Raw genomic sequence first — 18,049 nt, 5'->3', positions numbered from 1 at the left:
TTTACGGCCGAACCTGGCTACATATGTACTATGTATACACATGTGTGCGTTTATCCTGGCATTTCATGGGCTCTCGTGACCAGTAATTGCTCTTCTTTCTTGGCCAAATGTTTGCATGGTCTACTTTGCTGGCTTAATCAAATATTACGGCTGTGCGGACACACACATCTGATCCGTCCGGATGCAGTGGTGGGATGGTCGGATGCCCGATGGACCGCTTCATCGCCCTCTTGCCCCGGAAATTAATTGCTTCCTGGCGTTAGTTCATTGACCATGTGGTGTTCCGTGGAATGTCCTCTGGCGGAGTCTTCAATTTGTACCCGCTTAATCCCCAATTAGTCCTCTGGGGCAGCTCTGATAATTTATTTTCTTAATGACCAACATCAGGGCTACGGGTATTACGGGATAACGAATTTAAATTCGTTATTAATTAATTTTTAAATTTTTATATAAGCCTTGTAAGTGTACACAATTTGCAATGAAAAGTCTACTTAATAACCTTCAGTTAAAGTCAATCGTGATCAAACGATTTTTTTCCCTTTTTAAAAACATGGCGAATTCGATTGATTTCGTTCCCTTTAAAGCATACATACATAATAAATATAAAATCTATCTTTAAAGTTTGTTCTATCTTTAGGTAATGACAGAAAAGTGAAGCCATTCTGGTGTTTTTTTTTTCCAATTTTGCAATATTATCAGCTTGCACACACTGACTGCAATTTGCTTTCTTGTGCTGAAACTTTTGTGTCGAAAATCGGAAAATATTTTCCTTATTCGTGGGTGTCTTCTGTCTGCCTCAGTTATTTGTTGGTTTCTGTCTGGTATTTGCATAGAATGGAATACGTCTGACTTTGGTCCATAGAATGCCGTGCAAAACGAAAATAGCTTTACAATGCGGCTTCATTGCGTTCGTTGTTGTTGTGGCATCCTCTCATTAAACTTTTGCGTCTGCAGATGAAAAGTGCCTGCGACTTATCGACATCGGGACATCGGGACATCATCGCACTGAGCACTCAAAGTTTACTTTTCTGCTCCTGCCGATTGTATCCGTCCCCTTCTAGTTCATAAACAAAAGTCATTTCAGCGCTACTTCTTTACTCTCGACGACTACAGGGTAAGTCCGGGATTGTATTTGTGTTGCTTCTGAAACTAGTAGTAACTCTCTAAAATACATAGAAGTACTACCAAAATCACTAAAGTTTAAAAACATATTTTTAAAGGTGCTTAAAAGTATGCTGATCAAAATTAAATTTTTTGTTGCATACTTTTAGACCCTTTTTAAAGCGATTTTTATACCATAGTTACTCCCTTAATCCTCTCGATACATTTTTGGACCTCAGGACATAGCGTCTATCTTTCAAATTGCCTTCTACATCCATACATTTTATAATAATCGGATCAATAAGTTAAAAGTTATTCATATTTACACGACAGAATGATTTTTTGAAGACTGTTGGCCAGGTATTCCTACGTCGGAACCCTGTCATCTTGCTCGTTTAGCTGTGAACTCATTACGGCCACGCCCACACAGAACTTGCCGCCCCCAAAAAAGGCGGGGTAACATGTGTGTGTCTTGGAAACTTTTCCTATATAAATTACCAGCTCGGGGCGCATCGCAGGCGATGAGAAGTACATTTTTAGCACGCTGCATGAGCGTATGGCTGCTTTTTGTTGCCTCGTTTGCTTACTAATAATGTCGCCAGCAGAAGCAAAAAAGAGGGAGATTCACCAGCGAGGATATTCAGCAGCAGAAGCTGCAAGCAGGGAGCATTCACTTGGCTGGAGAACTCATACGCAACGTATGCCGCCACGTGGCGGACGCCTTTTGTCTGAAACACCCGTCCACAGAAATTGAATTTAGCCGCGATATAACTCAATTCACACGCCGCACTGCAAGCCTTCCAACTCCGCAGCTTCCTAGAAGGATGGGGTACGAATCAATTGAATTGGAGACGTCGGCGACTTGAGATTTCAGGCGGAAAATAAAAATAAGGCAGAGAATAAAATTCAATGTACCTACATAAAATACGGCTTAAAAATTCAACCAGCAGATATTTCTTTTCACCCTTCGCTTGAATGATACAACCATAATTTAATCTTGTAATCTTGTAGTCTGAAAAACTGATTCATCTAGGCTAGACCGTGTAGAACTTCAATCAAACGTTTGTTCGCCTTGTATTTCACAAGATTTTCAAGGCAGTACACAAAACAACAGAACCCAAAATGGAAAGGAGCCGAAGGGTTCACCTAATGGTGAGCCAGAGCTTCATGTCGCGCACCACGGTGACCGAGAGCATGGCCAAGATGGCGATCCTGAAAGTGGACACTTCCGACACCGTTGAGAACAAGGTGATCAAGACCCTAATGATGATCGAGGAAATGTTTCGCAGTTACTTTCAGTCCTACCAAAAGGAGCTGGAACTGCAGAGGATCGCGGCACAGAGCATCAACCAGCATATCCACCGCTACAGGGTCACCACGCAGGAGGGCACGAGCTGCATGAGCCCCCAGATCTACGAGGTCGAGTCGGAGGATGCAATGGTCACCAAGTACTCCCTGGACTACCAGGTGATCGTCAGCTCCAACAAGAGCCAGTGCTGGGACATCCATAGACTGCGTCCGTTTGTCCTGATCTTCCGGCGGCAGTACGCCAAGTTGGACCAAAACGAGCAGAGTCCATTTATCCAGGGCGACGCCTTCCACAAGCCCATCAAGTTCTACAGTGACCTGGTGGAGGAACTTTTTTCCTACTTCTACAGCGGTCACCTCGAGCTGGACTCTGCTGCCCGCCTCTTGAGTCCTTGGGATTTGAACAGCGTGGAGTACTACCAGAAGCTATTGGCCCCCAACGAGAACTTCGACGAATACTTCATGCTGAACATAAGCTTTTGCAAATGCCTGCGGGTTCCGCCCAAGTGTCAATCAAATGAGTGTTCACAACTTCAAGTGATCAAGGATCGGTCGGAGCCGTTTATTCACGAGGCCAAGGAAAAGAGGTGTGCCAGGCGATTTGCCAAGATGGCCGAGTCCAGACGGCCCAGCAACGAATCGGACCAGAAGAAATTAACACTTAACTTTACTGAGGAATCGGACATGGAACAAAGATCCAGGCTAAGCCACCACACCCGAGACCCTCGGCTCCTCGCTTCGGAAATTGATCGCTTCCTGCGCTGCTCGGCGGAAAATAATTCGGAAATTGATAGCTTCCTGCGCTGCTCTGCGGAAAATAATGGTTCCCCCATAGTCCCCCCCAATAGTCATCTTTGGTTTTAATGATCTTGAATACATTAGGGGAACGCATGTTACTTTAATTTTTCAGGCTTTTATTAGGTTTATTTTATAACGATTTCTACAATTATATAAATTGGGATCAGAAATGTAACTGAATCAATCTGAAACAATGTGATTTGCTACTGTTGCTTAGCATAGCCTTGATAAATGATTTCAATTCGGCAATAAAAATTCGAAAGATAGCATTGAACAATCCTCGGAACAGGAGATACTCAATTATGTTCCAAATAGGTAGATCTGCCAGTCAAAAATATTACCCGGCATTCACTTTAAAATTGTTTCAATATATTTTTTATACTTACTAAGGGGTTCTTTTGGGATACTCGATATTTTTTAGAGAATACAAAACTGACTTCAAAAGAGAAGTTCTCGATATCTCTAGCGTAAAATTTTGGAATTTTATTTGAGTCACCGCAAACATTCTCAATCAACAACGATAAAATCTTGTTAGATGATCTAAATATTTCTTTGGAATGCTTCTTAAGTTGAAATGAAAAGCTTTATTACGAGACGTAACGTTAAGCTAATTGAAGAAATCGTTTTATACTTTCTTGATTTTGATAAAAATAAAAGCCTGTGTAAAAGTTTCCATTTACAACTTCATAGGTTTCGAATAAACAATCAAAGTGGCCACCGTATAGAACATCGACGTGGCCTTTACATAGTTTTCAAAAGTTTGGCAAGACACTAAAAAACAGAACCGGAAATGGAAATGCGTGATCGGCTGTATCATTTAATGGTGAGCCAGAGCATTTTTTCTCGCACCACGGTAACCGAGAGCATGGCCAAGTTCGCGATCCTGAATCTGGACAGTTCTGATTCCGTTGACAAGACGGTGATCAAGATCCTGCTGGTGATCGAGGAAAAGTTTCGGAGTTACTTTGAGTCCTACCAGAAGGAGCTGGGCCTACAGAGGATCGCGGCACAGACCCTCAGCCAGCTGATCCAGCGCTACAAGATCACCATGCAGGTGGACATGGGCTGCATGTGCCCGCACATCTACGAGATCGAGTCGGAGGAGGCGATCATCAACAAGTACTATCTGCACTACCAGGTGATAGTCAGTTCCAACAAAAACCAAAGCTGGGCCATCCACAGCCTGCGTCCGTATGTCCTGATCTTCCGGCGCGAGTGCGCCAAGCTGGATCTAAACGAGGAGAGTCCCTTTATCCTGGGCGACGCCTCCCACAAGCCAATCAAGTTCTTCATAGACCTGGTGGAGGAACTGTTCGCCTACTTCTACAGTGGTCACCTCCAGCTGGACTGCGCTGCCCGTCTGCTGGATCCCCTGGACCTGAACAGCGTGGAGTACTACCAGAAGCTATTGGCCCCCAATGAGGACTTCGATGAGTACTTCATGCACAACATCAGCTTCTGCAAGTGCCTGCGTATGCCGCCCAAGTGTCCGCCGTATGAGAGCCACAAGCTGATCAAGGACCAGGCCGAGCACTATATTAACCAGGCCAAGAAGAAGCGGTGTGCCAGACGATTCGACAAGATGGCCGGAAACGAGCGGCCGGGCTCGAAGCGGGAATGCACTGGAACCCAGCGGAAGGCCTCCATCTTGAGCAATCAAAGTGGAAAGTCAGCCAGGAGTATTAGCCAGGAGTCGAATCAGGAAGCCGCTGGGACACAAGAGGGCTCCGTGAGGCATGAAATGGACCTGACGGATCATCTGAGGACGGCCTTCAGTGTGGGCAACAACAGCCTGCTGACCAGAGAATAGAGAGCTAATCCATGAATCTGATTTAGGCCAACTTAATCTGTAATCAGTCAATTAAACGAGCGAAGTGCACGTGATTGCGTTCTCAGTTTCTCGGAAATGTCTGCGGAAATGTAGTTATCCCCGTTGCCCCTCGGATATTTGCTGCACGCAAGTTAGAGTTGCTTACTATGTACACATACACCTACTTCAAAGAGATTTTGGTCATGGCTGTGCAGCTGGTATGGCAACCAAACTCGATTCGGAGGTACTTCCGCTGAGCACACTCGGTACTCAAAGAGCCTTAATTAAACGCAAACTAAAGTTTTCACTTCAATTAAGCGGAACAGTTCAAAATTTGTTGCCAAGTAAGTCAAGTCAACTCTGATGGATTGGAAAGAATCGTCTAAGTTGATTTCAGGACTTCCTAATTTTGTTTTCATTTATTGATAATTAAAGGCAGTACATTTTTGAACTCTAAAATATAACAATCTTGCAAGCAAGAAATTGTTGCACATGAATTTAATGGATCACTTCAAAATTTATAATCAAAGATCAAATCAATGATGTTGATTTATGGATTTCAAAATTGTAGTATCAGTTGAATTAAATGCAGTGAATTGAGCTAACCCTAAGACTCTTTTTGAAGATTAACGCATCTAATGAAAATTGGTTTTACAAAAATTGGAAACTTTGCTTTTGAGAATGTGGAGTGCTGGTCTTTTTAAATATAATTACACTTTGTATATCAAACTTTTTCTTTTAATTATTTATGTTTTTTAAAATGATTTACAAATTTAAGATTAAATTACTATTATAAAATCGATAAATCCAATTATTTAAATTCAAGAACATAATTCTTTTGCGTCTTAAATATTTTTTAAGATTCAGCTGAAATGGAAAATATAATATTAAAACATATTTGTTTTGGGCTAAAATTATGTATTGGAATCCATTTGCTCCAAACACAATTTCACTTTCCCATCAAATATATAATATTTGGATATGCCAAAGTGCTTTAGCAAATTAAAGATGACATTATAATATTGTTGAGCAGGCAATCTGCATGTGCGTGTCTAGAAAATGCTCCAAATGTCGACGTTCGCTGTTTATTTATAGTAAAAAACGTGCATCTAATGGAAACTATAAATAAATAAGCAAAATTTCGCCAGTGACGACGGGCAGATGCAAATGCTAATGCTAAATTTGTACCGCATGGCTGCTTTCTAAGTGTATTATCTATGAGTATATTACGTATACGCCGCGTACTCACCGATCTGGCGCCCGAGGTGATGCGGGCGCTCTGGGAGCGCGTGGCCGGTCGTCTTCGGCGGTATCCCGGTGTACCGCCCTCGGGCGTGGCACTTCCGGAGGCGCCGGGCAGTCCATGGATGACCGTCTCGATGCTGGCCCCCGTGGCACAAATGGAGGCGCTCCTGGTCTTCTTCTGCATCCGATGGTGCATCGGGGAGATGTCGTCCACCATGGCGAATGGTCAGGGGTCTCCGGTTTCTGGTCTCCTTTGTTTGCCGGAGAATTCCTCCTGGGAAATTTCGGTTGACTTCTGGTCTGCGGCTCTTTTTGGGTCTGTTTCGGCACTTCTCCGCAAACGAGTTTGGCCAAGTCTAGGGGTCTCTACTTTTGTGCATTAAGCAGTTCGTGCTGTGGTTCTAGTTGCTCTATTTTGCTGCTGTGGATGCTTGGTTGCATAATTCATAATCTGATTTTTGGATGATGGTGTGTGACGTTTTTTTGTTTGTTTCTTGTTACTTGTGCACTCTGCAAATAAACCATGAAAAAGCAAAAGAAACGAATGCAGAAAACATTTTAACGAATTTGTTTCAAATTAAAATTACATTTTTTCTCGAATTGTTTTTACTGTCGGTCGTGACGTGACCAAGTTCTACAGAAATAACCCAAAGAAATATTTGTTGAAAAGCAAAAGTGAGCAACGTAAAGCGAATTTCATCTGCGTTCTACGAGATTGTATTTGTAACAACATGCAACATAATTTGCTGTGTGATTTTTCATTTCGCCAGCAGCCATTAAACATAAAATTCCTCTGTTTGTTTTTCCAACCCCTCGCAAAGGCCCCCACCCATCCAATTTCGATTTATTTTTAAAACTGCCTCACGCGTCTCTCAGACAAACTGGGTCAGCTTCGGTAGTTGGCCAAAGCCCATTCGCATTTTCGGTGGACAACCCGAAAACGACAAATTGCAACAAACAAATTCAAAATCTATTCGAAAGGGGCAGGGCCCTTGGGAATTGTGGTTTCTATAGGGGTTATGTAAGGGCTTAGGGAACTGTTATGTGTTTCGCTTATGCAGGAGTTTGGGTATTGCTGTTTAATTAATACTGTTTGGTATATGCGTTTATCTTTATGTTTGGGTTGGTTTAGTAAGTTGACTTTCCGGCTTCATTTATTTAACTTTTTGTCTCGGAATCAGAAACAATTCAATATTATAATCAACTGACAGTCTCCATGCCTTTCGAAATGTTTTATTTGTGATCTATTTGTTTATCTCTTTTGGGTTTCCTTACAAATTATCTTCTGAATTTAGGGACCCCTAAAGCATCGGTTACATTTGTTATAAGGCCTTCTTTATTATAAAAAAATTAAAGTATTGTTTAAACCCATTCTATCCTTCATCCATTACTTATAAAATCTATACTATATATTTCGTCATTACTCACCTAAAATGATATGCTTTGGTTTGCTTAAATATTTAAAAAACATTAATATTATTGCAATTCTACCTTTTTAAGGTAAGAAACAGTTTCATTTAGAGTTCTTAATAAAAGATTCTGAACATATTCCCCTTATTTTAAACAATTCCATTTCATAACAAATCTTTGTTTGGATTCGCCTGATCTTGTGAGTCTGAAGAGTTCGTTAATCACGTAATTCTCATAGTCTAAAAATACATTTCTTTTTAATGGCTTCAGTTGCTAACCCTTGCATCATCCGCATGTTGAACTCTTTCGTATGGTTTCCTATGGAAAAAACACATTTCACAATTGAGATGTATAGAAAATCTGGAAAATGAGGAAACTTTTGCTTAGCGTTGCGCGGAAAATGCTGTTTAAAGAGCTCGTGAAAGTTAAATGGCAGCTTTAACCTGCAAACAGCGTTTCTAATGGACACTAATTGCCATTTGCCAGCGGAAGAGTTCCCGGGGCTTTTCGCGATGTCGAAATGAAATCCATTTCTCAGCTGGCCTTAAGCCAGAGCAACTGCAATTGAATTTGCCCGACTGATTGTCTAGAGGGGTTTAGAGTGTAGGATAAGGAGGCTGCCGGGAGGCCAGTCAAAACATATTGGTAATCTGGTTAGGCATCCTGTTTGCTCCCTAGACGTGCATCATTAGACCTGGGGCATGCTATACCATCGCTCTACGGTATTATAATCGAATTACGCTTTTGCTACAGTTTCATCCGCACTTGCACTTAAGTGCAGTCCCTGCACTTTCCACTTTCTCTCACTGAGAAGCAAACTTGATGAACTTGCAGTTTTAGCCGCGTTCATCCGAGTACTTTAACGTCTCTCTGCTGCGTAATTAACTTGGGCGAGCGATTAAAATATGAATAATTAAAAACGAGCCACCCTTTTTTTGTGCTTAGCAGAACAAAAGATTCGGGCCAAGTCCCTCGCAAGTAAATAATGCAAAGGACTCGAGGGAAAAAGGAAGAGGAATAAATACATAAACTTGGAAATGTTTTTAACGCGGCAGCATATGCGACAAACGCTTGACATAAACAGGGCACGGCAGTGAGAGAAAAGCCTGGATAGACATGAATTTTAAGAATTTTAAAGTATAAAAAAAAAAAAAGAAAAAATGCTGAAATGCTGAAAAAACTTGAGCTGCGCAAGAATCTCTAGAATTTGCATGCTTAATCCCAACATTCTTGATTTTATAGCGTTCAAACGGACGGACAAGCAGACAACATGGGTAGATCGACTCGGCTAGTGCTCCTGATCAAGAATTTATATTCTTTATAAGGTAGGAAACGCCTTCTTTTACCTGTTTTACTTTTATAAAAATTTTCCGATGAATACCACAAACCCTTTATGATATTTTCCTATTCTTATAAAGGCACGCATCATTACCAACTTTAAATATTAAATCATCCAACTCTTTAGATTATATATCAAAGTGCATTTCTATGTATACCTTGACATAAAATCCAACTGGAAGAAAGGGTGAAAGCATGTGACTTAAACATGTTTAAAGGGTTGAGAAAACTTTCTGTGCGACTTTACGCTTGATTTGCCATCTAAACCTAAATCGAGAATCCAGCGATGCATTACGGGACGCCCGAAAAAGGGAGAAGCTGAATGGGAACCCCGAGATGATTTCAGCTGCTGACCCATTCAGTCGTGCATGAAACTCCAGGCCACATGGCAATGAAGTCGTCGTCGTCGTCATCGTCATCGTCGTTGAAGGCTCCTTTGTCAGCAAAAGGATCTGCCTGCTGGCTCCTTGTTTGCATTGAATTGATGCCGCAGGCTTTTCTGGCTAACAACAACATTGGTAAGAGCGTGTGCGGTGCGTGTGTGTGTCCTCCTAATTGGCCGCAGGAAAAAGGAGGAGCAGCCACATATACTCGTAGACTCTCCTTTAAAGCCTTCGCTTTTGCCCTGCTCGTTGCTGTTAATTTTCACATTTATGCTTATAGACTTGGCCCGGAATTCTGGGCCATATTGGTGGTCATTCCGCTTTATGGCCTGATATGAGGCGGCCAACATTTTCGCTCTTACCCTTATCGGATGGCCTGTTGCTAGTTATTAACATAAATATTTTCGCTTCAGTTTTTTGTCTGCCCCGGCTAATCAGGCCACCAATCTATGTGGCTGTGGATATGGACAGATGATGACAGCTGGGCTCGGTTCCAGGCAACTTAAGCTATCACAGGAACAGGGCCAAAAAGTGCGTTGCGTTGGCCCACCCTTAAACATATAGTATATCTCCCGGCAGGCCGAAATAAAAAACCCCGATAAAGTGTCAACAGATACCGCGTGTATGGCCCGATGGGTCCTGAATGGAACTTGACTATCTGGGGGGTTTTCGGGTGGAGTGTGGGCGGCTCAAGGTTGGTATGCCACCTGAATATGAAAAAAGGTGAAACAATCAAGAGCAGTTGAGCGGAACTGCAAACAAAATTGATTTAAATGGAAGCTGATTGCGGTCGAGTGTGAATTGTTTTTAAATTTATTAAATGTTAAATAAATACTGTTAAATTAATGAAAAATCGAAAAAATTAATCAATTTAATTTTTGTATTGCATCATTAAGTCGAAGTTTAATTTTAAAAATAAAAAACTAGCAGCTGCAAAATAATTAAAAACGTATTTTTTATTTTTAGCTATAACTCATTTAGGTCTACTGAAAAAATCTAATTATATTATTAAGGCTTAATAAAAAGATAACATAAATTATGACCTATAATTATGCATGTAGCTTAAAATTTTTATTTAATTATTAATAATCAGCTTGTCTCGGATAAGCAAATAATTTTGCACTGCCATGTTTTTCTGCGATTTTTTAATGGTATTTTTTGCTAGTCCTTTTTTTGTAAACACTTTTAAACATCGATTTGTGTATAATAAACTTGGAAACTGCTACATTAAAGCGTATTAAAGATCCAATGAAATATGTATGTGTCTGGCTGGTTAATGTGACATTTTGTTCCAGGAAACGTTGGCTTTCATCTGGTCCAGCGATGACCCTGGGCCACGCCCCTTTGTGTGGGAGTTTGTTTGGCCTGCCAGCGGCTTCCTTCAACATGTCCACGTCCTTGTCCGAGTCAGTGTCCATGTTGTTATCCGTGTGGCAGCTCGTGTCGTTGTCAGTGGATGTTCGCAGCGTTTGTTTAATGTTTCCCTTTGAGCCTCATCTCACAGCAGAGGCATTTGTTTATTTTCATGGCCAGCACCTGTTGCTGCAAAATTAATTCCAATGGGTCACAGGTTGCCGGGTTGTCCCAAGGGTCGGGTTCATTCGAAGTTGACTTTTACGTAAAGCCAGCCTTATTATTTCTGATTGGTGACATTAATCCTGAGCTATTCGGCTGAGATTCATATCTTAGACAAGCCTTAGCATAGAGCTTCATTATTATCATTTCATTCAGCCAGCAGCTTGTCAACGCAGATGAGCTATATAAAAACAAAAAGTTTTTATTGCGCATACGCCACGTTGGCGTTGGTTTTTTGCTCTAATGGGACAGCATGTTATTAGCCCCGAGCTGTGTTATTTTCCCTCTGCTCAGATGAAAACAAATTTGAATGATTGAATAAATTATACAGCATTCGGTTCTGGCATTTGCAGACTAAGCGTGCGAAGAATTTTTATGATTAAAAAAAAAAAAGCAAAAAGAGCACAAGAAAAATATTTAAAAATCGTGAGGATCAACAGCCAATTTTATTTGTTTTCAGTTGACCACTGAGGAAATCTTTTGATACTGGCCACAGACTTTCGAACTATTTGACATTAATTTATGGCTAGAATTTCTATTTATTTAGTTCTTTCTGTTTAAGTGGCCAAACAGGAATCTTTTCCTTTTGCCTTTGATTTCTTGTTTAATGTTCAATAAATCGATGAGGTCCCCAGTAAAATAAACAGGGATTGCAGACAAGCGGCGGGTATGAGCAAAATCTGTTTGGGAATTTATTTTGCTACAAAGATTTTCCAAATCGTTGGGCAAAACGGAGCTCAAGGGCAGATTATGCCGCTTAATGTTGTGTCTCCTGTGCCTTTTTTCCCCGGCCTCCTCAAATCCCTGTCTGTTTAGTTTAAACTTGACGTCTTTTACGGTGATTATGACACATGTGGGTGGGTGTGTAAATACTTGGGTGTGCCTGGGTGTGTTTATTCCACCTTTGGCTGCTGCCTGCCTGCCTGCCTGTTTATGTACTTCAAGTGGCATTCATTCGGGGGTCTCGCAATAGCTTGTTATTCTCAATTTAGATTCGAATCCAGACAGGAGTCGGGCCGCCGGCACAGATGTTTACACAAAAATTCACTTCATTTAGTTTGCGACAGGATAAATAAGGTACTCGGCAATCCGCCTTTGATGTGTGCGTCATAATTAACTATCGGGGAATGTCCTTAGGTATCTGTGGAACGGCAATTTGGCCTGGATATAAATCGAGGAAGTTTACGATTTTCCTTTCTTTCTTTCCAGTTTTTTGTTGTCCCCTAACCCAAGGCCCTAATTGGTTTGCATTTGATTTCACATGCTCGCATTCTTGTCCCCAGCCATTGTTCGATTTTATTATAGGAATTGGATTTTTCCAGTTTGGCCATTCAAGGAATTTCACTGCTTTTGTTACATCTGCTAAACGAACTGAAAAATGATTTTGAAAGTGGGTAATGGAGTAGGAGAAGACCGAAAAAACTTAGGACATGGCATGTTCTAGCGATACGCAAGGCAATAAAAAGGTACAAAAGTTAATGCAACTCGTTTTATTATATTTTTTATATAATAGGTATAGTACTTTTTGTTATAATGGTCATTATAAGTTATATAACAAAATGGGATCGGACTTATATTTCCAAATTAATTTATTTAAGAATACGCATGAAAATAAAAAGGTCCAAGAGTTAATGCAACGTGTTAAAATAATAATAATTGGTATAAGTTATATAACAAAATTGCACTGAGCTTCTCTCCTAATTTCTTTGCGAAGTACCTTATCAAGATCGAATCAAATGGACCAACCTTTCAACTAACACCATTTCCCTTCTACTCCACCGATTTCCTCGAAACTGTTCGACTGGAATCAATTGCAACTTCCTCCTTAGTTATCCATCTATCTGATTTTCAAACTCTTCATGTCAATCCATTTGCATGGACATCGCTGACCCAGACAGTTGCAATTATGTTCCCCCGAGGATGTGGATAGAGCAGATCCTGCAGGAAGAATACCCAATGTCCATCAAAGTGAGCTGGGAAAGAAGGGGAAGGGGCTGCCGCCAGTATTTCCCTGGTGGCACGGAAAAATGGATAAAAAGTTAAGCTAAGCCAGCCAGGAATTTATTCGCATTTGAACTGCTGTTTGTTTGTTTGCCTGGTTGGGGTTTGGGTTTGGGTTTCAGTTTTGGGTAGCTTTTGGTCGCTGGAAGCATTTTAAGTGTGTGCATAAATATTTTTGTTAGTTGTGACTGGCTGAGAAGGAGTTATGCAGCGGAAATGTGACCCACTTCACTGCCTCGCCGGCCACTTGGCCTCCACTCCAGTTTGCTGCCCAATTGTCACTGGCACGGGGCCCAGTCACGTTTTTATGCTCGAGTAAAATGGGAGTTGTGCACAGGAAAAAAAACTTATAGCATCACATTTAATTTTAGTTTGAAGGGTTGCAAACGACAAAAAATACTACATGTATATAACCAAAAGTATGATAGTATGATAGATATTTGAAGTCAACTAAGATCAATATTATCTATAGAGATGGTAGTACTAATATTATTAATTTAATTATTATATTTAAAAATACTTTTTATTTATGCTTTATTGTTTCAAAAAATAATGAGAACATTGGTACGGGTAATCCCACACAAAGTCTTGGCGGTGATTTGGGGAGGGTTTCCAATGTGTATTAATGAACATTTTACACGACTTCAGCACTAAGCGAATTCTTTGGATCCCTAGTATATGTATATAAGCAAATCGATGGGTTTACTTTTTTGGTTACCTTAAATCCTAGGAATATTTAATATTTTTTATATTATAATCTAAAGAATAATTGTTTTAATGTACGCAGTTTATAATTGTATCAATGTAAATTTTACACATATTCAGCACTAAGCGAATTCTTTGGATTCCCAGTATATATATATAAGCAAGTCGATGGGATACTTTTTCGTTTGCCTAAATTCCTACAAAAATTGAATGTTTCTTCTATTATAATCTAAAATAATCTTAAGAAGGAATATTTTACATTTATTTATTCATAATTTAAAGAATTTTGGTTCCCTGTAGGCAAATAATGATTGTATTTCCCATTCAAGACTACCCTTCTCCTCACAGTGCAGCCAGAGGAACACGAGCCTGTCATGTTCATAGCTTTCCCGTGTGTAAAAAGTCCAAAGAGCAATGACAGGGGTGACAACACTTTTGGGGTCTGAGTGGGGGGGTGGATATGGGGTTGGACAATGCCGCGACCTGGTCGAAAACCGGGCTCAACCTTGGTCACGGGTATGGCCCTCTGATGTTCCTGCTGCCAAGTGCAGGCCGAAACGCTTTTAGGATCTCAGCTTTGTTCCGCACTTTATGTTCCCCTCGATGATGTAGTCAGTGCAGGTTTTAATTGAATTTGGAATATATTTTTGGACCCAGGGACCAGAGCAATCTGGCCAATCCATTTCGGCTATGGCCAGATACTACTCCTCCGAACCGCCTCCACAGCCAATTAGTGGTGGCTGTTCTCTTGCTCAAACTCTAATGGAATTAGTTGTTAATTTGATTTGCCATAAAAGCAGTCCTCGTCTCTATTTTCATCCTTATGCGTTTGTGTGTTTGTGGCTCCATTCGATTCTATATTATTCCATTCTATATGGATCCCATTGGGAGGAGGGAGGCGTGGCCAGAAAGTCGCGTGCCAGCGGAGCCAGACACTTTAGTTTAATTGGCCCCGGGGCAAGAGTGCAGGAGCATCGACCCACACACATTGGAAAATCAGTGAATTGAAATCAGAATGCCGCACTGCAGCTACATTTGTTTTTACACTACTGCGTGCTGGGCCCTTCGATTGGGGATTGTGGTCATGGACTGCCTGCTCTTGTGGACTATGCCGATTAGAACCCAGATCTCTGGGGAATTGCCGTGGCGATTTGTATCGCTAATGATTGCCCGCAATGAGTGCCCTTTGTTTGCCCTGTCCAGTTTCGCCTGTTTTCGCTGATTGCAAGTGACCAGCAATTTAATGCTATCTGATTCAGTCGCCTAATATGGTTATAACCCAAATGCAATCTGTTTTTTTGTCTATAAAGACAAATGCTTAGATATGGTGCCATTGGCATTTCGCTTAAGGGAAAAAAAGGAATGATGGGTTGCACAAACATAAAAGTATAGAGGTTGAAAAAAGCAAATATGAAAAATTAATATGAAATTTAATTTCTAGGAAATTGCATTACCATGGCCGGAACTGCAGGTTTAAAAGGACAAAAACAATATAAACCACTTTAATTATTATGACATTGGTTGGCCAGTATTTATTTTAGGTTTTTCAATTATATTCACAGACAATGTGGTTTAGTTTGCCCCTTAAGATACACACTTTCCATCTACATTTGTCCCATGAGTTTCTCTCTTTTTCTCAGCATTTTCCCCAGGGCTTTTCTTTAAATTTATTCCCCCATTTAAAGGCTTCGCTTATCCCAACGGAGTTTTTACTGCTCGATTATCGCAAACATTTCCCCCAGCATTTGCAGATCCCACTCTATGACTTCTGATTAAATTTTATTTTATTTTATTTTTATATGTTCTTGCATTGCCGCCTGCAGTTGGAAATCCATTTGTCTTTTGCTACACTGCCCGAATTGATTGTTATTTAGCAATTTCCCGCAGGCTCTCCCTGCCGCCGAACAAATACTTTATGGCACCCCAAAGAATTCGCTCTCAAGTAAACCATTTCGAAAAGGCAGACCATAAACTGAGATGGAGGCTGCTGACTTCTTGGCGTTGAATGTTAAATGTTTAATGCAGGGGGCAACGTGGCGTATGAGTGATTTCGACTTTTTTCCTTTTCAGGAAGCTCGTTTATCCTGTGGCAAAAATGAAAAAGGGGGCAAGAAAATGGCACTGGGAATTTTTGGGACTTAAGTAAACAAATCGAACCGCTGCCGGAAACGCGAAAAATGCCTGGGCACACGACACCTTCGCTGGAGGCAGAGGGTTTCCCATTTTTTTGTGGTTACATATCTATTTGGGTCACGACATTGCAATTAGGCAATTTAATTAATCAAAACAAACCTTTCTCTTGGCCTGTTGGCACCTTTAACTATCCCCTCAGGTGTCCTCGTTTTTTGCCTGGTCACCGAACTCGAACAACCATCCAGGAAGTTTATGCTCCCTGGGCTGGGGGGACACTACTTATGTATTTGATCGATAATTTGTATTACAAAAATAAAAAACAGCGCCGGCGGCCCACTTTCTATATACAGCGAGATAATTTTTTGCACTTGTTCACTTTCTTTTTCCTTGTTTTCCGTTATTTTTAGATAATGTGAAGTGAAGCCGAAACCGAAACGCACAAAATTATTTGGTTTTGTTAGATATTTTCCGTCGTAAAACTTGTGTATTTCAACCGCAGATACACATTTTCTGGCTATGGTCAGTGTATAATATTATTTGAAATATTTTCGTGCTCTGGGGTTTTCCAAACGCGGGTTTTCTGAATTCAAAACGAAACGATACGTTGAGCGTCTGGCGATTTTCCAACCGCTTTTCACATCCGATCCGTGCGAGCGCCGACGAGTGTTTGAAGCGATTTGGGTTCGGTTCGCCTCGGTTCGGTTTGGCACTTGGTGTCGGCGCTTTCAACTGTGACGTCACAGAAAAGCTCTGCTACGTCACCGTTAGCTTTTCCGTGCACTTTGCCCTCTGCCCCCCCACCCCGTCTCTGGGTACTTGGATTCCCCACCATTTGTACTGTTTGTATTTTTCCTTTACGACTTTGCTTTGTTTATCTTTTTGCTGTCTCTGCTGACTTTGTTTTGTATGTTCCATCAATGGAGCATAAGGATGGTGGCGAAAAGGGAGTGGAAAGGTGGGTGAAAGTCGGGTGGAAAGTGGGTGAAAAGTGGGTGGCAAAGACGCTTTAAGGATTGCAACGTTTACATCTATTTTTTCGACCCTTTCTCTGGCGTTTCCTTTGTTTTGGTTCTGATTCTGTTGCGGTTTCGTCGACGTTGTTTATAGCTCGTGTTTTCCGATGGTTCTTTTATGATCAGAAGCGCTGACAGCCAGGCAATATTTAGAATTTGTGACGAGCATTATTCGGCATTTTATTAATGTTTCGATTTCGGTAGAGGACGTGGGGTTTGGGTTTTACCCATTGCTCATGCTCCTGCTTTATTTCCCAATGTATTTACATGTTTGCACAGGAAAAATTAAAAAAGAAATTGAAATGGTGCTATAAAACGGAACGTATAAATGTATAAACCAGGGAATTAATTGGAAAACGCATATTTTTTAAAGAATTATTTATTACCTTGCCAGTTCTAATTACATTTACCAACCTAATAAAAACAAAAAATGTAAACTTTTTTGTCTTTAATAAATTTAAATATTAAATGCCGAAGGTTCTAGAATTCTTTCATTTTCAGAATCATATACTAGCAATCCATTGTGATGCCTTATGGAAAGAACATTTTTTTCCAATATTCAGCGATCCAATAAATCTTCTATCATTTTTCTTTTTTGTGTAGCCCATACTTCAACTGATAAAGTGCTCTCATTTCTCATTTGAATAGTTCCAAAGTGGATAAATGTGACCCGACACACTTTAGTGCTGTTCACCTCGACTCGATTTGCCATTAGCTAAATGACCAAACACATTTGCCAAATGCAGGAAATGCAATTGCCAAAAATAGCAACAATAAAGGCACCTGCTGCAACTGCGAAATGCAATTAATCTTCAGCGAAACCCGTCGGACAGACCGCAAACAATCTCGCCCAACGCAAACAAATCCCATCGAGGTCGCATATGGGTGAAGGTAAGGGTTCGTTATACTTTTTGTATCGCTACAATATGTCAAGTTTTATGATGATTGAGCGAACGGAGAAGTCGTACAACGGAGTGAGAAGAATGAGTGGGAAAAGGTTAAGGCTTGAGGGAAATTCACTCAAAGTCCTTGACTAAAGCCAAATGGTGCCGGCCTTTGAACAGTTTGTTATTGTTCTCGTGGGGTGAGTTTATGTTGGGAAAACAGTAGACACTTTCATAACTCAACCCAAATTTCGTCAGATAATTGGTCAGACAAATTGGTAACCATTATTGGAAATTGGCTTTTAACTACGTACAGATTATCTTAAAGAGTAGTAAAGGTCTGGT

General features: G+C 40.8%; 3 protein-coding genes across 5 annotated transcripts in view; 2 read left to right on the top strand and 1 right to left on the bottom strand.

The window, feature by feature from the left end:
* The window catches only part of Rgk3 (Rad, Gem/Kir family member 3), a 30,795-nt gene extending 14,314 nt beyond the window's left edge, over positions 1–16,481 (bottom strand). For 2 of the 3 annotated variants that reach the window (XM_017073402.4, XM_017073403.4), the window contains exons 1-2: positions 15,967–16,481; positions 6,267–6,772 (exon numbers count right to left, since the gene is read on the bottom strand). In XM_017073402.4, the coding sequence (XP_016928891.3) occupies positions 6,267–6,479 (213 nt within the window). In that variant the 5' untranslated portion in view covers positions 6,480–6,772; positions 15,967–16,481. The remainder of the gene's footprint in view (positions 1–6,266; positions 6,773–15,966) is intronic. The other variant, XM_065863676.2, reaches the window with a different exon arrangement.
* LOC108009236 (uncharacterized) lies at positions 2,148–3,704 on the top strand. Its single transcript, XM_017073405.4, has one exon. The coding sequence runs from the start codon at positions 2,224–2,226 to the stop codon at positions 3,271–3,273; it is 1,050 nt and encodes a 349-aa protein (XP_016928894.3). The 5' UTR covers positions 2,148–2,223; the 3' UTR covers positions 3,274–3,704.
* On the top strand, positions 3,857–5,379 carry LOC108009238 (uncharacterized). Its single transcript, XM_017073406.4, has one exon. It carries the CDS (start codon positions 3,998–4,000, stop codon positions 5,015–5,017), a length of 1,020 nt encoding a protein of 339 aa, XP_016928895.3. The 5' UTR covers positions 3,857–3,997; the 3' UTR covers positions 5,018–5,379.
* Positions 16,482–18,049: the final 1,568 nt, after the last annotated feature.

This window comes from Drosophila suzukii, chromosome 2R (genome assembly GCF_043229965.1).
Source record: "Drosophila suzukii chromosome 2R, CBGP_Dsuzu_IsoJpt1.0, whole genome shotgun sequence".
In the NCBI taxonomy this organism is placed as follows: domain Eukaryota; kingdom Metazoa; phylum Arthropoda; class Insecta; order Diptera; family Drosophilidae; genus Drosophila; species Drosophila suzukii.
This window is presented reverse-complemented; position numbering and strand designations above follow the sequence as displayed.